The sequence below is a fragment of the Asterias rubens genome, chromosome 4 (assembly GCF_902459465.1).
Source record: "Asterias rubens chromosome 4, eAstRub1.3, whole genome shotgun sequence".
NCBI lineage: Eukaryota > Metazoa > Echinodermata > Asteroidea > Forcipulatida > Asteriidae > Asterias > Asterias rubens.
Genome location: NC_047065.1, coordinates 22,531,832 through 22,555,635, shown reverse-complemented (window position 1 = coordinate 22,555,635; position 23,804 = coordinate 22,531,832). Strand labels below are relative to the sequence as shown.

Here is a 23,804-nt window from a genome sequence, read left to right as displayed (position 1 = left end):
TGCAATTTCGGGGGTTCTTATTACATAAAAGGGAAGGCTTTGGTTGAGTGATTCGATCACATTTACATAGAACTGTAATTCAACTCTGGAAATTACGCCATGTTTGGAAGTTTTAAGTGAAAACAGAAACTGATATAAAGCTACTCATTTCCTACTTTCTAGTCAGAGCATAAAATCCCACATGTTTTCCCCTAGAGGTGGACTAGAGAACTTTGTCATTTTGTATATAATACAGTAGAATTTAAAATGTTAAAGTCAGTAGTGTATGTGTGGTCTCGTCTGTTTGGTTACTTTCTCTCGTAGGGTCCTCTACGATTGAATTTGTTGTTCATGTTCATGATTTATATAGTGTAAAGAGTTAAACGATAGCGAAGTTAACTGGGATGGTTGCGGCATTCGTATTTGAATTCAGTCAGTTTAATTCTCCTGCAGTACAAAGTCTTACAAAACATTCAACTTTAAGGTTTTTGATCAGTGGTGGTGGCAATTATAGAAAGCAACTATCTTCTTCAATTCAATTTCAATTCAAACTTTCTAATGGGCAATAAATTCTCCCGACTTGTGATTTTCAGTGTTTTCGATCTCGGAATAATCAGCTACAGGTCCTTCCGCCCACACTTATATTTCTAGAAACAAAAAGAAGTTACTCATTTTTAGAAGCTTGTTCGTCGGGAGATGAGTCAAATTGATTCCTTTACCAATGTTTGCACCACACCATGTCAACTCAAACTAACTTTTGTATACTCTTTTACAAAGTCATACTTAAATTGTTCTCAGAACTGTTTAGGTCTTAATGATAAATTGTCAATATGCTTTAACGTCCCTTTTGTTGGATAGTTAGTATAGTTATTTACTTCATATTGTAATGAAGGACGGTTTATTGTGATAATTAACCGTTTGATGCGGTTTTAATTGCCAGCCGATTGTAAAACAATAAGAGTGCCGATGATTTCTATGACGCTGTCTCATTGTGAATTTAATTTGTTTACATTTCGTCTCTTCTCTTTAAAATATTAATAATATTAATAAAATTCATTTATTTAGCCACAAAGGTATCACAGAGATGTGCAGCAAACCTTCGAACTAAAAGGAAACCAAAGTGATGACTAAAATAAGTAGCTTTAATGCCATTGGACACGTTCGGTAAACAGTATTGTTCAAAGGCCCACACTTCGTGTATCACAACTTATATATAAAATAACAAACCTGTGAAAATTTAGGCTCAATCGGTCATCGGAGTCGGGAGAAAATAACGGAAGAGGTAAACCCCGTCAAAATGGGCTGGAATTGGATTAAATCACAAGGAGCGACAGCAGTTTTGACAACCATGGGCTGAAATTGGATAAAATCACAAGGGGTAAACCTTGCACTTTCGCAAAAAAATTGGCAGAAATTTGATAAAATCACAAGGGGTAGGCATAAGCCTTGCAATTTAGTAAAAAATGTGTTGAATTTTGATAAATTCACAAGAAGTAAACCTTGGCATGTTGCACTTTCGTTAAATATGGGTCGAAATTAAATTAAATCACAAGAGATAAGCCTTGCATTTCTTTGTTTAAAAAGGTGCTGAAATTTGATAACATTACAAGGGGTAAACTTTGCACGTTCATCAAAAACGGGATAAATCTTGATAAAATCGTTAAACGACTAAACTTTTTGTTAAAAATGGGCTGAACTTGGATAACATCACAAGGGGTAAACCTTGCATTTTTTTCAAAAAATAAACGGATTGTTACATTAATAGGCGAACAATTGTTCTACCATTATTTTTTGGGAAAATTAAAAAAGGGGGTTGATTTTACGCCCCCCCCCCTCAAGCGGTATAAGAGCCCCGCCCATCCAGTCTAAATGCTGCCCTCTATTGACGATGAGGAAAATGACTGGCACCCAAACGTAAACATGTGTTGATTATAATGTGTGTAGGGAACCATACGGTTAATGAAACGTTTACAGAAAGAAAAACAACAGAACGAAAAAGGAATGCAGTGGCAGTGTTTAGTGTTCCCTTTTCTCCAATTAACTGACTGATAAGTTTTTATCAAAGTATATGTTTCTTTCGAATAGTATGAAAGGGTTTACGCTGCCCTTTTTACTGCTCGCTTTACGATTTATTTGCTGGAATGAATGCTGTGCCTTCGAAGCCAACGATAGAGATGATGATGTAGTGAGGTTGTTGGTAAGGCGAGGTGCCGGCGGTGAAGCCGGCAGTCTACCGCCGACGACGAAGACCACCTCTGCAGCAGCGCCTGTAGACGGCATTAGTGAAGAAACGTCGATGGTCAATGGAACAGGGTAGGAAATATGTGTACTATCAGTTACAGTTACAAATAAAAGTCCATAATTTTTTTATGTTGTCTGAGTAAACTGAGTAAACTGCATACTTTAACTCTGCTAATCCGATTGCTGAGGTATGACACAGGTCTGTCGGAGAAGCCGAGTTCCAAATACAGGCGCTGAAGAAGTATGGCGTGGTCGATACCCTTGTCACACGAAGTTGTGTGCTTTCAGATGCTTGATTTCGAGACCTCAAACCTAACTCTGAGGTCTCAAAATCAAATTTGTGGAATAGTCTCGAAAACTACGTTACTTTAGAGGGAGCGGTTTCTCACAATGTTTTATACTATCAACCTCTCCCTATTACTTGTTACCATTTAAGTTTTTATGCTAATAATGATTTTGAGTAATTACCAATAGTGTCCACTGCCTTTAAAAGATGTAAATTTGCATCGGGGATAAAGAATATTTTTTTTCAATTTACCCATACAGTACACCAATCACAGGCATTTTTCTTGGGTAGGATTCAAACCCCACAACCTTGCAATTCTACGTAGAGCAGGACTTGTCTTACCAATATCATATTTAATATGTTTTTGTGATATATTTACATTTTGTGTTGGAGCAGGGATAAGCTGAATTCTTCTACTCCAGCCACTTTGACTGACGTTCTTTCCACGGAGCAAGCAACAGTCCAAGATCATCAACTACCTGCTGGTAATTCAGCTGAAGAGGAACACTCTAGCAGCTTAGCGCTGTTCTTCATTCTCCTCATTCTGGGTAAGTGGCGTGTCCTGGCCGAGCGGCTAAGAGCACCGGATTCGAGCTCTAGGCCCAATTTCATGGCTCTGCTTACCACCGAATTCTGCGCTTACTATCACGATTCCCCGCTTAAGTGCAATTTCCATGCTACCCTCGTAAGCGTAGTATGCCTAGTACCATGAAGTACACATGCGCAGAAGCCAAAATTCGTCGCTGACCCATGAAATACGCTTGCCGTAATCAAAGAATTCCCTGCTAACCGTAAGCGCCGATTCCTTGCTTACGGTAAGCAGAGCCATGAAATTGAGCCCTGGTGTTTGATCGGCAGAGTGTGGTTTTGAAACCCGGTCGTGACACTTGCTATGTAAATTTGGGGGATAGTGCTTTCTGCTCTACCGGCCAGGCTTCGAATTGACGATACCCAAGCCTACATCCGCATGGACTGTAAAGGGGGGTAACCCTGTTTCAGCCCAAGGAGTAGGTGGCAACGGCCTCTGAAAAAAATATTTGTAGGCCACACCTTGAAGTGGCCTTCAGGCCTCGTTTGTCTGGCGACTTGCATAAAACAAAGAAGAAAGTATGTTAACACCCCTAATCTAGCACCTAAAGGCACAAGATGGAGAACTCAGGTTCTGTCAAATCTTCACTGGACGCTTGTTCAGAAAGCAACTCTTTTGATGCAACAATAGATGAAGGCCCAATTTCATGAAGATTTGTAATTGTCAAAGACCAGTCTTCTCACTTGGTGTATCTCAACAACAAACCTGTGGAAATTTCAGCTCAATTGGTCATCGAAGTTGCAGGATAATAATGAAAGAAAAAGCACCCTTGTCACACAAATGTGTGCTTTCAGATGCTTGATTTTGAGACCTTAAATTCTAAATCTGAGGTCTCGAAATCAAATTTGTGGAAAGTTACTTCTTTCTCGAAAACTACATCACTTCAGAGGGAGCCGTTTCTCACAATGTTTTATACTATCAACCTCTCCCCATTACTTGTTACCAAGTGAGGTTTTATGCTGATAATTATTTTGAGTAATTACCAATAGTGTCCACTGCCTTTAAGCAGAAAATAATGCTTAACCAATTTTTATGCAGCAAGCAACATTATATAAACTTAATGTAACTTTGTGCTGGTAACCTGCTTCTGTTTTAGCAATACTAATCTGTGCTTAGCAAGTTTTTGTGCTTACAGGCTTTATGAAATTGAGCCAAGTGCAGCCTTACCAAAACGTTTGTTCAGGTTGGTTATTTTATGCATATGTTCGGTTACACCAAATTAGAATACTGGTCTTTGACAATTACCAAACGTTTCCATTGCCTTGAAGCAAAGCTGATAACATTTTACAACTTTTTTTTCAATTATTTTCTGATGACAGCTCTGTCCATCATCCTTGTTCATCTGCTGATTAAGTTCAAGTTTCACTACCTCCCGGAGAGCGTGGCCGTCGTTGGTCTGGGCGTACTCATCGGACTGGTGTCTTTACTCATGAAGAACGTCAAGATCGCTGAGTACAACCTAACGGTGAGTACCCCTTGCTTTACAGGATTTCTCAGTCTTAATTGTTGTTATTTTGTGATGAAGCAAAGGTACTTTCAAGGTGCCGTGCAATTTAGAGCAAGTTCAAGTGCGCACATTTAGTCAACCAGTGGTCGACCACAGACTAGCAACGCACATGCGCAATGACGTACTCACCCGAACGAGTCTAGTCAACCTTCCACCTTTTTGCTAAAGTGTCACTGGTTCCCCTCTGCGCTTAACACATGTTAGAATGGAACATGCTGTTGGGACCAGTGAAGAAACCATGGGCTCGAGGCTGGTTCCAAACGGTCGACCACAGTAGTCAACCAATGGTCAACCAGCCTGGGTTTGAGTCAAAATGGTCAACCTTTAGTTAACCATTGTGCACACTCGAACTTGCTCTTAGTGTGTTTCGTAAGGTGTCATGGTCGCGAGGTTTTAGAACGTCCCATTCGAGTTCTGGTGGCTGAGTCATCGTGCATGGGTTTGAATCCCTGTTGTGGCACTTGTGTCCTTGAGCGAGATGCTTGACTGAAATCGCTTCTCTTTGCCCAGGGATATAACTGGGTACCTGCGAGGGTAGAGGTTGATAGTGTGTTTGAATAAGCCAATAAGACCTAGGCCCAATTTCATAGAGCTTCTTAACAGCCGGTTTTTGTTTTCACTTTACGATTTCCATTTCGTGGTGCTGCTAACTGGAAGCACAGGAAAAGGCATCCTAACCTTACAGTGCTTGCTGTATTGAAAATCAACCACGTAACAATACAAATCCAGGGTGAACGTGCAAGATGGCCTCCTAATTTTCTTGCTAACATGTGAAATAAGCTTGTGCTAAAAAGCAAACATTTCTACAACGGTTAGCATGAAAGTTGCTTCACGGAGGAACAGATTGCCTTGATGCCCCCCCTAGTCTTTGCCTTTGTGCCCTTGAAATGCTCCAATAGAAATTGACATTTCCCTCATAGGGTGCCCTTAAGGGGGAAAAATGCCATGGTGCCCTTGCCCTTTCAAATATGAAGTACACAGGCCTGGGACCCTAATGACTTACCATCAGGATAAAAGGTGCAAGGTACGCATAAATGTCAAGTTTGATTTTTTCTTGTAACAGGATTATGAGATGATGGACCCTACCATGTTCTTTCTCATCCTCCTACCTCCCATCATCTTTGAGTCGGGCTACTCTTTGCATAAGGTAAGAATGTTAACCCTCCTACTTTCTGACCTTTAAAGAAACACGTTGCCTTTGAAAAGCGTTTTATAACCGTTTGTTATAAAATGCAAATGGGTAGACAGATGTTTTAAAAGTAGAATACAATGATCCACACAAACATGCCTCGAAATTGCACGGTTTTCTATTTACCTCGTCGACTAACAAGGTCGGCCATTTATGGGAGTCAAAATAAATGGCCGACCGTGTTAGTTCGCAAAGTAAAAGGAAAAACCACGCAATTTTTAGGCAAATTTGTGTGAATCATTGTATTCTACTTTTAAAATATCTTTCTAACCATATGCATTTTATAACAAACGGTTACAAATGCTTTTTATAGACCAACTCGACCGATCCAAGGCAACGTGTTCCTTTAAAGGCACTGGATAACGGCAAACCATGCAATTTCCAGGCATAGTTGTGTGGATCATTATATTCCATTATTAAAACATGTTTACAGTTTGAACCCCTATAGATAAGCCCACTTTTCTCTTATCTCTTCAGTCTCCTGACGATGACTAGTCAAATGTTTTAGACCAATTCAAGTAATTACGATTCTATAGACTAAGTCCTAGCCTATTTTCTATACCTTCCGTCGGGTAGTAGTTAAAAAACAGGACAGTTCTTTTCAGAACTAAGAAGCCTCCTGAACATCCGATAAATCTACTCCGCAGTACAGTTCTCTAAGAACAAACTCTACCTGGCAAGTAGATACACACATGGTGTTACCACAAACCAAATCTTTATTGATACCTCACCATGCAATGCCTCAAATCCTATAAACGGTTTCAATTTGCTCAATCCAAGGCAACGTGTGCCTTCAAGAGTATTACTTTGCAATTAACGACCTTTTTGCACTGTGATGATGATACCACGCATGAGGTAATGCTTATGGTAATGACCATGATCATGGTAATGAAAAAGATCATGGTGAGAGTGCACAGTCAACCCTTTTAATTGTAGATTTAATTGTTCAGTTTTAAAGTAATTGTATTGCTTTTTCCGGTTTATTTTAGTATGTGTAGCTGTAATAGTGAATAATGTGTATATTTTTATAGTGTATTTAACTGATCATGGTGCAAATGCATGTACAGTGCACAGTCAACTCTTTCAATTGTAAATTTAATTGTTCTTTTTTAAAGTTATTGTATTGCTGTTTCCTTTATTCATTTTAATGTGTGCAATAGCGCATATGGGTATATTTTTTTAGTGTATTTTCTTGTATTTTTCATTAATATTTTATTGTTTAGCATATTCAAACAAAATTATATTGGAATTTTGTGCTATTTAAAGCCATTATACACTTTCTGAACAGAAAAAAAATTAAAGTTCACAGATTTACAAATAATTTACAGGGTTTACAGAAGGTATGGTGAAAGACTTCTATTGAAATATTATTCCATGAAATGCTTTACTTTTTGAGAAAACATTAAAACAATTATCAATTCTCGATAGCGAGAATTACGGATTTATTTTAAACACATGTCATGACACGGCGAAACGTGCGGAAACAAGGGTGGGTTTTCCCGTTATTTTCTCCCGACTCCGATGACCGATTGAGCCTAAATTTTCACAGGTTTGTTATTTTATATATAAGTTGTGATACACGAAGTGTGGGCCTTTGAACAATACTGTTTACCAAAAGTGTCCAATGGCTTTAAAGGAATAATTATTATTATCAGTATTACATGTACTATACAATCATTCGAGAAATTGCTGAAGACCCAATTGTTCTTTCAGCATTTATAGCCTCTTTTGATTCCATTTTTGTATCTGTGTTGGACACATCCTAGCAGAAAATATGCTTTATAAATGCAAGCGTCTTGATATTATTGGTTTATTGTTATTGGGTGGTCGATTTGGCATAGTTGAATCTTTCCTCGTCTTCCACCTCGGGGACCAAGCTCGAATTGCATTGACTGCAGGGTTTTTTCCTTGATTAACTCTCTGGAATTTTTTCGCTCCCAGATGTAAAACTGAAACTTCCTTCATTGTGTTCTCTCCGTTGAGTTCTTTGTTAGGCCACATAAAAACATTGATCGTCCCCCGCCCGACCGTTTGTTTTTTTGTTTTTTTTTTAACCCCTTGTCTGGATATCTCTTGATATATCAATAACAATTCTTCAAATATTTACTTGGGCTACACTGTGCTTAGTTGTTTGAAAAGTTTTCAGAAAATGCCAGCTAGGAGTTAAATTTGTTTGAAAAAACTATATCAAAAGTGATTGTGATGATTTCTTTATTCTTGATTTCATATTTGGCATGTCAACTAAACTTTAAAAAAAAAAAAAAAAAAAATCCCTCCCTCCAGTCCCCCATCCGCAAAAAAAAAGGACGATCAAAAATTATGTTTTTTATGTGGCCTTAGTACTAAGCTTAGTTTTAGTACAGTGAAGAAGTTAAATTTTCCAAGAGACTTTGGCTTCACAACCAAAATAAATTAAATTAATTGAACATTTTCAATCTGTGTTTTTTTCCTTTTGTTTTTTTTCTTCCCCCTGCAGGGTAACTTCTTCCAGAACATCGGTTCTATCCTGGTTTTTGCAGTCTTTGGAACGGTCATCTCAGCTAGTGTTGTTGGAGGGGGGTTATTTCTTCTGGGACAGGTAATGATTAGATATGGGAATAAAAGACTAGGCAACAAGGTCTTAAACAGCTGTTTAAAACTGGCAGGACAAGGTCCTTTATCACACGGCCATTACTCTTTTAAAATGAGTCACTAATCTATTATTCCCATTCATGAATGCCCTTTTACTGAAAAGTGAAATAATACTGGAAAATCTGTAAAACAAATTCTTAACATTTCCAATTTCTGCCACCATATCAGGCATTTTCTCAAAAACTAAAAGAGAAAAAATGGAAAATCACAAACTGAAAATCACAGAGCAATATCTACAGGAGTGTCATGTAAATCACGAGAATCTCTTTCGTGAAACTGTTTTACTCATTTTTCATAAACTACAGCACCTCAGCAAGTAATATTGTTTAAGGAAAGCTTTCTACCTTGTTATCTTTAAGCCGTGTATAAAGTTTAATGTAACTCTGTGCCATTTTAGTTTTATGTCTATTAAAAAGTACCCAAACCCTTAAAGGCACTGGACACTACTGGTAATTGTCAGAGACTAGCCTTCACAGTTGCTGTATCTCAACATATGCATAAAATAACAAACCTGTGAAAATTTGAGCTCAATCGGTCATCGAACTTGCGAGATAATAATGAAAGAAAAAACACCCTTGTCACACTAAGTTGTGTGCGTTGAGACCTCAAGTTCTAAATCTGAGGTCTCGAAATCAAAGTTGTGGAAAATTACTTCTTTCTCGAAAACTATGGCACTTCAGTGGGTGCCGTTTCTCACAATGTTTTATACCATCAACCTCTCCCCATTGCTCGTTACCAAGTAAGGTTTTATGCTAATAATTATTTTGAGTAATTACCAATAGTGTCCACTGTCTTTAAGCCGTGTATAAAGTTTAATGTAACTCTGTGCCATTTTAGTTTTATGTCTATTAAAAAGTACCTAAACCCTTAAAAGAAGTGAGTATGAGGGTGATACAATCTCCTTTTTCTTGCCAATCCAGGCTAAGGTAGCGTACGAGCTAGACCTGGTGGAGAGCTTTGCCTTTGGGTCTCTCATCTCGGCTGTGGATCCTGTGGCGACCCTAGCGATCTTCTCGGCCATTGACGTTCATCCACTCCTCAACATGCTGGTGTTTGGTGAGAGTATCCTGAACGATGCCGTCTCCATTGTAATGTCTGAGTGAGTTGATCGTTTAGTTACTTTTATATTATAATTGTTGATTTGGGGTTGAACAAGGGAAAAAATTGACTAGAGTTTGATGGCTGGTTGATGGGTTTTTTTATGCTAAAATAATGTTCATCTCACTGAGAAGAAATATGTTTTGTGACTTGTTTTGCTCATTTCTCAGGGGCTGCAGTTCCTCGGTAAGTGGTATTTCGGGGGAGGCTTTCTACGGTCATTGTCTTCGAGCCCTGTAGGTTTGGTGTGAATCTGTGGACATTTTGAAAAAGAACCTTATGTATATTGTTTGTGTTATTGCTTTTTACTTGCCATCTTTTGTTTAAATTTTTACTGCAATTTTATAATGTTTAATGTGTAGTATATAAATTTTTTTTTTTTTAATGAGCTAGGTCTGGGAGGGCACATCTTTTTTGATGACAGTTTTTTTTTACTTTTGCCCTTCCCTAGACGGCCTGTGCTTGTTTTATTGTTTTGCTTTTTTTGTCCGAAGAATAAAAATAAGAAATAAATAAATAAATAGAGTTCGACTCGAACCTCGACTGGTGCTCTACCAATTGAGCTTTCTAGCCATATGTTGGCGGTCTCCCCATTTGTCAATATCTTTTTTCGTGGGTACCAGTCAGAAGCTGTCAGCCTTTAACTGCTGTTTAGCCAGGGGTCACGCCCAAGTTTTCCATGTGGTTCATTTTTGATGTGTTACAGTTGTGGCACTCAAAATAGAGATGTCACATAAGTTTGCCGGTAACTCATTTGAAAAAACTCGGATAAACACTCTTCTCTTTGGATACTATGTACAGGATGTTTTTATTTAAAACTGTTTAAAGCTTTACAAAGATGTAGAGTAGAAGTGCAGTGAAGAGAAGCTGGATCTGGATCTGGCCACGTTGTACTCTGGAGTAAGGAGTGTTGGTTGGAGGTCACTATAAATCCATTAATTTGACAAGTCCCAGACGGCCAATTTTGGCCCAGAACTTTGGTTTGATGCACTAAAACCCTCGTCCACGCCAGAGCTGAAATCATAAATTTGAACATGGCCTATAAAGAGCAGATGGTTTATCACATGAAAGTTATATTATCTTCTTGTTTTTTGTTGTTGTTTTTCTATGACAGCACTGTGATCAGGTTGAATACACCAGCGATGGCCAACGTCTCCTCAACAGAGGCCTTTGGTTCTGCTGTAGGCTCATTCTGTCTTATGTTCAGTGCATCCGCTGCAGTCGGCATAGCTCTTGGACTCATCAGTGCTCTCATATCCTTTTGCAATATATAATAATAATTTGGGGGGCTCATCATCCTTACTCGCAGCTAAGAGCTGAATTGCGAAGGACGCGGCTACAACGTGTTCGAGAAGCAGGCATGCAAGGGCGCCTCTGGCTGCCAGCCACATCAACCCATTGTGACCACGGAGCACAGCCAAGATCGGAAGTGTTTGATTTTTAAAATTTGGTGATAATTGTTTGTGTTAGTCTCAAGCTTTAGATTTTGGATGATGAGCATGTTCGAAACCTTAGTTTAAACCATTGGTTCTTTTCAGAACCATCGCAACACATTTAGAGGTTATCATTACATGGTGTTACCGCAAACCTCTCTATAGATATGAAGAATTGCCATAAGTTTAACAATGGGAGATTTCGGAACACACAGTGGCAGCAGACTTACCTGGTAAACTTCCATTGATTTTGTAGTTTTGAGTATGCGCACTTTATCGAGACAATGGGTTTACCTGGTAAGTCTGCTGCCACCAAGTGTTTTATAGGTACCCCATTAGCATCCATGAGTTGAGGATACTTCTATGGAGTTTGACCTTTGAGTTCTGACCATTGACCTTGACCTTTAAGCACCTCCTGAAGCATGTCGATCTAAGAAAGACCCCATCCCTTGAATTTGGAATCATTATGATCTTCTCTTACCTGCCCTACGTTCTGTCAGAAGGACTCAAACTCTCCGGTAAGTTCATTCTCCTCATAGACGGTAATCCGATTAATATTACCCGTGTTCTGACTAAAGGAGGATCAGATAAGCTGAGCAAATTGAAGCGTTACACAAACATTCCTCCCAGCCGTTTGGCAAATGCTTTTGAACGGTTTCTGTATTCAACCATTTGCAGGGATGTGGTTTCTCCGTTTTTTAACGGAATACCAGTTTATTTTGCCCTAAAAAAATTTGATCCCACACTCTGCTGAACAGAAGCACCAGGGCTTGGGTGCGGTGCTCTTATCTGCTCGGCCACGACACCCTAGGAATGGTTCTCCAAACGCTTTTCTACCAGCAAAAGCTGCTGCAGGCTTCTAACCAAATATTTGTGTTTCTATTAATTTTAAGAGTGATTACCAAATGTATACCTTCCCTTACCTTACCTTAGTGTTCAACGTATTGTTACATACTTTTTAAACTTGTGTTTGATTAGAGAGTGTCATGGCCGAGTGGTTAAGAGCATCAAATTCAAGTTCTGGTGCTGATTCACCGGAGTGTGTGTTCGAATCCCGGTCGTGACACTTGAGTCCTCGAGCAAGATACTTTACAATAATTGCTTCTCTTCACCCAGGGGTATAAATGGGTACCTGCGAGGGTAGAGGTTGATATTGTGTATGAAAAAGCCACAATCGCCTTACAGGCAGCTCAGGGTTGTATATTCCCCCAAGGGAGCTGAGAAACATTCCAGGGATGTTATTGGCCCCATGACCAGGGCACTAATGTAAAGCGCATTGATACGGTTATTGTGAAATGCGCATGTATAAGAATTTGTTATTATTATTATTTGATTACCCCTGGGTTTATCTCTTCAGGTATCATGTCGATATTGTTCTGCGGGATCGTCATGTCTCACTACACTCATCACAACCTCTCACCCATCACTCAGATCAACGTGCAACAGACATTCAGAACCCTGGCATTCTTGGCAGGTGAGTTGACAACCTCTTGCTCTAGGAAGACAATCAACTGGCGGGTACGTCCATTTGTAAATGGGCGGAGTGTTGGCTCTGGAAAGTTTACTGTTTATTTATAATTTCTTCCTAATTATCCTAACCATGCAAAGCTTCAAACAATACCAACCTCTGCAGACACATTGTGTGACATAAAAAATAAAAATTGTTGATCGTCCCCACCCGACCGTTCAAAACCCCCCTACCCCTTTTTGTTTTTTGGGGGGTTATTTTAATCGTAAAAAACAACCTTTTCAGCTGATATTTTTTCAAAATGTACAGATTTGAAAAGATGTTTAAAGAAGGTTTTTATTCATGTTGGCAAAGCAATAACAATTCTTCAAATATTTACTTGGGCTACACTGTGCTTAGTTGTTCGAAAAAGTTTACAGAAAATGTCATCTAGGAGTTAATTTGTTTGACAAAACTATTGGAAACATAAAAAACACACAAACCCTCTGTTTTATAGTGATTGTTCTTTATTCTTGATTTCATATTTTGGCATGTCAACAAAATTATTTTAAAAAAAAATATTTTTAAAACTCCCTCCCTCCCCCATCCGCAAAAAAAAGGATGATCAAAAAAAAATCGACAACCGATTGAGCTCAAATTATCACAGATCTGTTAATTTATGCAACGTTGAGATATACCAACTGTGAAGACTAGTCTTTGACAATTACCAATAGTGTCCAGTGTCTTTAATGCACACATATCCACCCTGCTGGGTGTTTAAGGCGCATTAAAAACCAAAACTAAAATATAAGAAAACAGACGCATCCAAATTAGTCCTTGAAAATCTGTGAAATATTAAAGATTGTTTTTATGAAGAGATTTGAATTTTGTGGTACAAAGACAAGATCTAAGATTAAGCTGTTGAGAGTTCCAGATGTGTGGAGCATACCATGCTACGCTTTGTTCTCCCAGTATAAAGAGGGACAGCTGGTACAGGACCTCATGCTCAAAATCTCCCTTTTAGAGGGGTTATTGTGTAATCCCTGATTCTGATTACCTAATAGTTTTTCCCTCTCTTTGTCATGGAAATCATTCTTCAAGAGTTCTGGTTCTCAAACTGATTCGTGAATATGAGTCAATTTATGACAAGATAAGTGGTTAGAGATCCTTGTTGCATTGGAGTTGAAATGAGTTGATTGTTGTTTCTTTTTTGTTGCAGAGACTTGCGTGTTTGTGTACCTTGGTCTGGCTATACCAACGTTTAATCACAATTTCCAGCCCTCGTTCACAATCTGGACATTAGTAAGTTGAAAAAAAAAAAATTTTGTTTGCCCTTTTAAAAAGGAGGATTAAGTGAGTGTTGGTGCCATTACACACGCCCAATTATGGTACTTAATATAATAATATCGAAGTCTTATATAGCGCACGTATGTACCAAACAAGGTAGTCAAGGCGCTGAGTATATACAAACTTTCAGAAAGATAGGTTATTGCAGTGATGAATTCTGAGACCCAATTATTTAGCACCCTATAAGGGTTTACAAGGTGCTACGGCGCATTAAGCAGCCACAACCAGGAACACCGGGGCGAACCCCTTCTCTTTTCGATAAGTGCACTGGGTTCTTTTACATGCGTTACACAACACATGGGACCAACGGCTTTACATCCCATCCGAAGGACGAAGCAATGGTTAAGTGTCTTGCTCAAGGACACAGTGTCACGGCTGGGGATTCGAATCCACACTCTGCTGATCAGAAACACCAGAGTTTGAATTCGGTGCTCTTAACCGCTCGGCCACGACACTTCCAGAAATTATTGTATAACAATGGAACAATGCTTCAGAAAAGGGAATAATAAGACAACAATGGAATACTATGTTACTGACAGATTGTCACTGACACCATCAACTGCTACACTGTGTACTTCAGTTGTTTGCCTGTTTAGACAATGCTAATCTAGGCCTACAAATCAACTGCTACACTGTGTACTTCAGTTGTTTGCGTGTTTAGACAATGTTAATCTAGGCCTACAATCTCATGAAGTTTCAATGCTTCGATAGCTTTACTTTTTTAATTCTGATGATGAGGCAAGGCATCTTTCCACCGAAACTGACCGGTTTCACGAACTGACACCGAGGTCCAATTTACCATCGCAACACACAGCGTGCGCAAAAACCTCAAAGGCTGTTAAAACAGTTTCATGAACTGACACAAACCTGTCCGCCTAGAGTGTCATTTTGGCATTGTGAATGCATAGCTAGGCATAATAGTTCCCTAACTTCTCTCCATGTTATTAGATCCTGATCCTGGTAGGCAGAGCCCTCAACATATTCCCACTGTCGTTTATCTGCAATAAATTCCGAGAGCACAAGATCACCTTGAAGATGCAGCTGGTCATGTGGTTCAGTGGTAAGAAATCACTTGGGAGGTCAGAATATAACAAAACAAGGGCGGAGCCATTTTATTTCTGCCTGGCACTGTTCGGAGTGTCTCAAAAAAATTGGCATTTGTATGGACTTTTTGGTCTGTTTTTATGTTATTTATATTGATTGTAATTTGCTGTTCTTCTTTTTATGGAATTTTTGTGTTATTTGCACCTTATAAACATGGAGGTGGAGGTGGCGCACAAGAAATGTAATAGATTATTATTGTTTATATTGTTAATGCAACCAGTAGGACCCCAGGGTGTCCTCCTTGCTAGAACACAATGTTGTGCCGAACGATGATGTAATTACCACAGGATAGAATGTTCTGGAGGGCTCGAAGTTTTCACTGGACTACATGATTAAAACAATTGAACAGTTTTAAAAAACAAAGTTATACTTTGCGTTTAAAGGGAAGGTACACTTTTGGTAATTGTCAAAGGCCCGTCTTCTCACTTGGTGTATCCCATCATATGCATAAAATAACAAGCCTGTGAAAATTTTGGCTCAATCGGTCATCGAAGTTGCGAGAAAATGATGAAAGAAAAAACACCCTTGTTGGACGAATTTGTATGCTTTCAGATTGGAATAAAAGACTTCTCGCTAGAAGTCTTTTATTATTTTAGTGAGAAATTACCTCTTTCTCAAAAACTACGTTACTTCAGAGGGAGTCGTTTCCCACCATGTTTTATACTATCAACAGCTCTCCAATGCTCGTTACCAAGTCAGTTTTTAAGTTAATATTTGTTTTGAGTAATTACCAAATGTGTACCTTCCCTTTAAGCATTTTGTGTTTCTGTTGGTTGTTAGGGTTACGGGGCGCCATCGCATACGCGCTAAGTCTCCACTTGATGTTTGGGAACGAGACGCGACACGTCTTGGTAACGACCACACTCACCATCGTACTCTTCACCGTGGTGGTCATCGGAGGACTCACAATGCCGTTATTGAAGGTACATTAACCCTCCCACTGTGTCACCATTTAATATTATCCACTGTGGTTTTGAATAAGGGAATCCATGTGTGGTGAAAAGGTTTTCAACTAGTGGTTTAAACCCACCGAGGCCTGGTTCTTGGTAATTTTACCGAGATGGAGTATTGCAACAATTAACATAGTTTTAAAAATCAAAATCAAAAAGAAAATCACCACAAATACAAAGATCTGATCACCTTTTAAAACTTTCTGTTTCCTCTTGTTGATCCAGTTCATCAATCCAGGATCAGATAAACCCAAGAAGGAAATTACACTCAGCAAAACAGAAGATCTGGTGAGTCACAAAACACTCTGTGTCCGTCGCCCTCAGCAGTCGTTATTAGTTTGCAAAGATGTACTATTATGATCCATTTTGAGATTCGGTGGAAATACTATAATTGCACTGTTTGGTTTGGGTTATTCTGTCTGTGTATACACTCAAACCAAATGGTGTACTCTTATGGTGTTTGCCATTTCTCAAAAAGGCTAATTGTTGTGTTTTTTTCTTCTTGAATTTTTCACTGGAGAGAATAATTGTGTTTAATGCCTGTGGAGTTGCTATGACTGGGATGGTAGCAGTGAAAGTTTTTTTTTTAAAAGACACTGGACAGTATTGTTAATTGTCAAAGACCAGTCTTCTCACTTAGTGTATCTCAACATCTTCATGAAATAACAAACCTGTGAAAATTTGAGCTCAAAATAATAATGAAAGAAAAAAACACACTTGTCACACAAAGTTGTGTGCTTTCAGATGCTTGATTTAGAGACCAAAAAATCTAATTCTGAGGTCTCAAAATCAAATTTGTGGAAAATTACTTCTTTCTTGAAAACTACTTTACTTCAGAGGGAGCTGTTTCTCACAATGTTTTATATTATATAACTGACATACAGATCCTTGTCATTTGATTGGTGGAACTTACTTCACATGACATTCACTATTACTCCCATCCAGACCTTTTCGCCCATGGGTAATAGCATTTCCCATTCAACAGTTAGGATCATCCTTGTTCCCAATGTTTTTGAGCAGTACAGCGCCGCTGCTAAACAAAAAGGAGCATCTGTGCAAAAGGTTGTGATCCGATTGCTATTAATGTGCATTGTTGCCGCTACGCGGCGCTATATAATTTTTTGTTAATGTTATACTTTTAAAATACATCAAATGACAAGGATCTATATGTCAATTATATAAAACAAATACTGAGTGGCTTTAATTCGTGGAATGGAAGGAATATTATTGCTCGGTAAAATTTGGACTGTTCCATTTTACTTGGCTTCGCCTCGAGACAAAGCCGAGTGAAATGGAACAGTCCAAATTTTACCTTGCGATAATATTCCTCCCATTCCACTCTGAGCCGCTCAATATTTGTATACTATCAACCTCTCCCCATTACTCGTTACCAAGTAAGGTTTCATGCTAATAATTATTTTGAGTAATTACCAATAGTGTCCAATGCATTTGAGCCAAACCACTCAATGACCGTCCCTTTTTGGAACTGCATAAAAGCCACAGAGAAATAACTCTTTGGTTCCCATGTGCAATGTTCCTGTACAAATTTACATTTTCTTCATAGAAGTACTTCCTACCAGAAGGGAAATTGCTGTACCGCTTCAAGAACGAAGTTCAAGGCCCGGTCACACAGGCCCCGATAACGAGGACGATAATGAGAACGATAAAAATGCAGGCCCTCAATTGGTTATGCTCCAAGCAGAATACGCCCATGCTCATTCAACCAATCGAGGGCGTGCATTTTTATCGTTCTCGTTTTCGTTCTCGTTATCGGGGCCTGTGTGACCAGGCCTTAATCCTCTACTTTTTTGTGTCATTGTTGTTGTTTATTAAATTTTAGGGGAGTGCTGTGGATACGGAGCACTTGTCTGAACTGACAGAGGAAGAGTACGAAGTCAACTACGTCAGATCCCACCTCACAGGCTTCATCAAATGGGACACCAAATACTTTGTGCCATTCTTTACACGACGATATACAAACAAGGTGAGATTCAAATGTCTTTTGTCTTTGGGTAAGGTTTGTGGTAGCGCCATGTGAAAATCTCTTTTGAGTAGTGTTAGTTCTGAAAAGAACCGGTGGTTGACACCTCAACGCTTCATACAGTATGCTTTAATCGTTTTCAAGAAATGTAAGCCTAGTATGCAGTTATTATCGTGTTTGCAAAAAAAAAGGACCAGACTAGTTTACCTCCCAGCCTCAGTTTGGTTACATTGATTTAAGGGAGCGTCTCAAAAGTCAGAAAGATTGGAATGTTCTAACTGGATCGGATAAACATACCAGGCATGCTCATGGACCGTTCCGTTGGACTGCAGTACAGTTGGTTGCATTAGAACGTTCAACAAAACTAATGCGCGTATTCACTTGTGTAAGACTTCAACAGAATGATGCAGTCCTATGGAATGTTCTGGTGATGCAATGGATTGAGGGCGTATGCCCACTGGAACATTCTTTTGCACAAAGAGCGTGCCTGACTTTTGGGATACTCCCTAAACGAGAAAAAAAAAAGATGGTTGTACAGTGAATTTTGTTATGTTTACAATCTTGATCTTGTGACATACAGAACGAAAAATAAGTAGCAAAGACGGCCAGTACTTACTGAATTATGAGAACTAATCCTTTTATAGCGCCATGTAATGTTTTACAGGGTGCTCTGGCGCAATTTGCTGCCGATCAGACCAGGAATACAGGGGCGAACTCCTTCTCTTTACGATAAGTGCACTGGGTACTCTTAACCGCTAGGCCATGACACGCCACATAAGGTTAACAGCAAAGATGCCATATCTCGCGCTCAATCAGTGACTGGTATCCCCCTTACTTTTGCTTAAAGGGTTTATGTACTTTTTGTAGGACAAAAAACACTATGTACACAGATTTACACTTATCTTACACAGTTTGAAGATAATGATAGTAGAAAGCTTCCCTGAAAATATTATGTGCTGAGGTGCTGTAGTTTTTGGGAAATGAGTAAAACAATGTCATGAAAATAATTTTCGTCTCATGAGACGAAAATTATTTTAAGCATTAACAAACGTATTTTCATGACATTGTTTTACTCATTTCTCAAAAACTACAGCACCTCAGTAAGTAATATTTGAAGGGAAGCTTTCCACTATCATTATCTTCAAACCCTGTAAGTTTAATGTAAATCTATGGAAATTTTGAAAAAGTACCCAAATCCTTTAAAGCAGAAACTTGTCAAGCAAATTATTGTCTGCCTAAGCAGCTCTGTGAAATTGGGCCCTGCTGCCTGTAGCTGAAAGGAATAACAATCAAATTTTTAGAAAGGTTTCATGGAAATTTGAAAAAAAATATTCAAAAATTACTTGTTTTGTTTTTCTATCAGGAATTAATTGCTGGGAGAATTCAAATGCGTCACCTTGCCAACCAGTGGTACTCCGAAGTCCGAGGCACAAAGTCCGATACGGAGGAAGAGCTGGAGACGAGTCTAATGACAGCTGCTATGGCCAAGTAACCAATCAGCATCCCTCATTGAAATAAGACGCAATCTGATTGGTCTGCATAATTCAAGGTGATGTTTGGCCAATCAGTCAGTCAGGTATGATACATCTCTGGTTTGTGGAAGAATTTTTTCTTTTTTTTTTCAACTAGGTTTCTCGTGATAGTTTGCATCGGGATTAAGAATATAATTTAGTTTTTTTTCTCATTCACGATGTTTGTTTAACACTATATACTCAGAATTTTTCCGAGTGGATTTTCTTTCACAGGCCTCTTAAAAATACTGAGGATACAGTGCTTAATATAATCTCTATCGCCTATGCAAAACTAGGATTAGAACTGCCTCTAGCCACTGGGATAGCTCTGTGATCTAGTGGTAAGACATCTGCTCTAGCAATGCAAAGGTCATAGGTGTGAATTCCGCCTGAGTGATTTGCCTATGGACTTTTTTTCACAAAATTCTGGAAAGTAATGAGTATGCAGTGCTTACGTATACACATAGATGGAAACAAATTATATTGGTTACTTAAAACACAAGCAGAGTTTGAAATTGTCAAAACAGAGTTTATTCTGTTTAGTCAGTGATTTCTGCACCTTTACGATTGTGATTCTTATTTTGATTTAGCAAATAGAAATCATATTAATTTTTGTTTTACCCTTACACCTATGTTGGTTAGCACTGTATATTCAGTACTTTCTTGAGTCCTGTGACAATCTCGATAGTCTAGTTGGTAAGACACTGCTCTAGAAAGGGTCGTGGGTTCGAATCCCACCCGAGTAACATGCCTGTGATATTTTTTTCATAGGACTCAGGAAAGTACTGAGTATACAGTGCTAACACACATCGGTGTATGGGTAAACAAAAAAATTATATTCTTTATCCCCGATGCAAATTTAACATCTCTTAAATAGAAATCAGAAAATCTTTTGAAGGGAAATATTTCTCTCAAGAACGTTGGTATAAGCGTGTGTTTGTATATGCAAAAATATCTCTTAAATTAAGAGTTGTTTACTTCAAGTAATTTTGACTTTGTTTACATTGTATGTGAACTTGTGAAGTGCTAAATTTCCAATGCTTTGGTGTAAAAAAAACCAATGTGGATTGGAAAAGTAGAATGCTGCAAAAAACAATGCAATGGTAATATTTTTGAAGAAAGTAGTTTAGGCTGTTGGTCGAAAGAAAACTTCAATGTAACACCCAGGGAGGTTTCTGTGTTGTCATTAAACGACCATAGATCAAGCATCATGAATAACTGGTCACAAAGCTCTCTGGAATGTTGTGTACCAATTTCTACCAAAACTTGAATGCAATATGTAAACCACTTTAAACAAGTCTCTCGTATTTAACACAAATTCTGTTTACTAAAAGCTGTTAAAAATTAAAGTGCAACATTTACATGTGCTACATTTTTTTTTCTTTCTTCTCAGTACTGAAGCTTTGTTTGTCTTCTTAGCAGGCCTGGTTTATTATTCTTGTAATGCCAGGACTGTAAGGGCACCTTCACATAGCAAATGGGTGTAGTGTATTTGTTAGCTAGGCGCTCCATAGAGTTTTTGTAACAGGCCCTCCATATAGTTTGTAAACACAATAATAATAATAGTGTTTATATAGCGCTTGTTCACACCTGTAGAGCGTCTCAGTGCGCTTCCAATATAATTACCCATGGTCCATGGTCATTTCTAAAACTATCTCAGCTCCTTGGAGATCATACAGCCTGAGTAACAAATATACATGTACGCTACTCTGTTAAACCAATCACAAGAACCATCTTTGCCCTCACAGGGACCATGGGCGTCAATCCGGGTGGGGGGGCGGGGGGGGGGGGGGTTGTGACAGGGAGACATGTCCCCAATCTTTTGGAGGGTGGGGGCCATAGTATCCCCCATCTTTTTGACCACGTTTATCATGAAGCCCAAGTTTTGCGCTGTGTTAGACCGCACCCTGTGTCCCACCATGGACATAAATCCTGGGGGCAAGGGGTGACACAACTTTTTGAAGGGGGTGGGGGACACTATATCAAATGTCTCCCCTCAAAATTGGCCCTAGTTTGCATCCCAGAGCACCTAAAATGCCAAATTTTTACCGGGCCCTTAATCGGACCCGCATCCCACGCCGTAAAGGCTTCTCACACGCATGCTCCATCGTTGACAGATTTGCACCTCCCCCTTGAAAGAGTGGAAGGGACGTGTCCCCCACCCTACCCCACCCCAATTTCGAAAGGGTGGGGGACACAATATCAAATGTTCCCCGTGTCTTTTGACCACCTTTATCATGAAACTCATGTTTTGCACTGTGTAAGACCAAACCCTGTCAGGGTATTTTGTGATGTTTATGCATAATTATATTTATAATTTTTGCGTTAAAAAAATTATTTAACGTTGCTCATAAAAGATGGCGTACATTGTGCTTTGCGATATCAAGCTGGAACCTTCAACTCCAATGCATCTGGAAAATATTAGATCTGCCATGGCAACGGTCTCCAATGAAGCGGGAAGACAAAGTGTATATATTGAATTTGATGTTATTATTAAATTTATGAATTATTTATGACAAATATATTAATTAAGTTTTGCTGATGTTTTAATATATTGGGCAAAGTTTTATTATTTGTTTGTCCGGGAATGTAACTATCATATCAGAGTGGCTTGGTGCTCATTTGTTTAAAAAACTCGTATATTATTTTGGATTGTTTTTTGTCTTTAATATGTATTTTGGTATGATTTCTTTTTGTGAAACGAACAGCATTATGATAACTGTGGGAAATATTTCACCTCTGTTTTTTCCTTCTTTATTTCTAAACACTAAGAATGAAACTTTTGGCAACTATTGTTGTTTTTTAAAGGATGTATTTTTTTTTTATTCTGTTTTTAAGGTTTTTTTTAACTGCTACAGATGGGATGAAGTATTTCAACATTAAACAAACAAATTGACAATGCTCATACACATCTATTCCCATTAAAAAGAGTAGAGAGGGTTTACCTTTGGTTTTTACTTCCAAAATTTCTGACCATAAAAAACTTTGGTAAGAAGCACTGCAGCTGTTAATATTTTGAGAAACAATTCCCTTCAAAGGAATAAGCCTCTTTGAGGTATGGCGGATGTAAAATGCGCGCGTCACACGCCGCGACTGATGCCACCCTCACCATGTTGGTGGTCATTAGGTTTACGATTAAACGCCGCGTCTCCTAAAATGCGCACTTCACTGAATAACATACGCTCTATTTCTATGGTCAATACGCCCAAATTTACCACAACTTTACAGTGTTGTTGCATTGTGTCCGCCATACCTCAAAAAGGCTTATGGGGTTTAAATGATAGGGATTCAAAAACATTTCAATATAAGATACATTTCTGCATAAAATATTTCTCAGATGGTGGATTCCAATTACGGATTATTCACCCTGCCTGGATTCATTCGCTCTGAAATTTTAGCAATTATCTTTAAAAACGTGACCACCTTTTGAAACAAAATTTTTATAGGTTAGTTTTACTGTGTACATCTATAATTTATATAAAGCTCAAACAATCTAAAATATCCAAAGTTATTCTTGAAATTTGTTTGTTTTCTAACACAACGAAACACCATAACTTGGACTAATTATTGCGAACTTTAATTACTGAAGTTTTGGACTGATCCATTCCGCCTCACTTCCATGCTAAAAATTGTTTTGAGTAATTACCAATAGTGTCCAGTGCCTATGAAGAACTGTACAATCAGTAATGTAATGAACATGCTTTGTGATGCATTCCAAGCTCTTTCTACAGTACTTTCCAGAGTTATATGAAGAAGAAAAAAATCCCACGGGCAAATCACTCGGGTGTGCTTTAAACCCCCCTACCTTTGCGTTGCTAGAGCAGATGTCTTACCACTAGACGTTGGCTAGTGGCAGTTTGGATCCTATGTGTTATAGCAGTGGGTATGCAATGATTTTTAAAAGATGTTAGTTTTGCACCGGGAATGAAGAGTATAATTTGTTTTTACCATTACACCGATGTTCAATAAGCACTGAATTCTGAAAATGTCCCAGTTTTTGTGAATAGGGCCAGCGGCTAGGCATTCAAATCTGTTGGATGATAATGATGAAAGAAAAAACACCCTTGTTGGACGAATTTGTGTGTTTCAGATAGGAATAAAGACTTCTAGCTAGAAGTATTTTATTATTTTAGTGAGAAATTACCTTTATTTCAAAATCTATGCTACTTCATAGGGAGCCGTTTATCACAATATTTCAACAGCTCTTTGCTCGTTACCAAGTAAGTTTTTAAGTTAGTATTTGTTTTGAGTAATTACCAAACATGTACCTTCCCTTTAATAGAGCTTTCGCTGTAATTGGCTAATTGGTTGGTCATTTTGTTATGATCGGGACTTGATGTTTAATTCAATTCAATTCAAAAAAGGTTTATTAAAACATGTCTCGCAGTTAAAAACTGAATTGCACATGTCAACATCATAATATGTTTTAAAAATTACATCAAGTAGAAGTTAACAAAGAAAAGGACATTAAACAAGATATGGAGCAGTGTATTTCACATAATATATTATGA

At 38.5% G+C, this 23,804-nt stretch overlaps 1 protein-coding gene across 1 annotated transcript; it reads left to right on the top strand.

The window, feature by feature from the left end:
* The first annotated feature begins 1,976 nt into the window (after positions 1-1,976).
* Positions 1,977-19,660, top strand: LOC117289055 (sodium/hydrogen exchanger 8-like). The gene is made up of 15 exons (XM_033769984.1): positions 1,977-2,292; positions 2,903-3,054; positions 4,415-4,560; positions 5,666-5,749; positions 8,268-8,369; positions 9,343-9,521; positions 10,635-10,773; positions 11,366-11,471; positions 12,311-12,427; positions 13,620-13,702; positions 14,696-14,807; positions 15,632-15,774; positions 16,027-16,089; positions 17,642-17,785; positions 19,146-19,660. Exons 1-15 carry the CDS (start codon positions 2,048-2,050, stop codon positions 19,272-19,274), a joined length of 1,944 nt encoding a protein of 647 aa, XP_033625875.1. The 5' UTR covers positions 1,977-2,047; the 3' UTR covers positions 19,275-19,660.
* Positions 19,661-23,804: the final 4,144 nt, after the last annotated feature.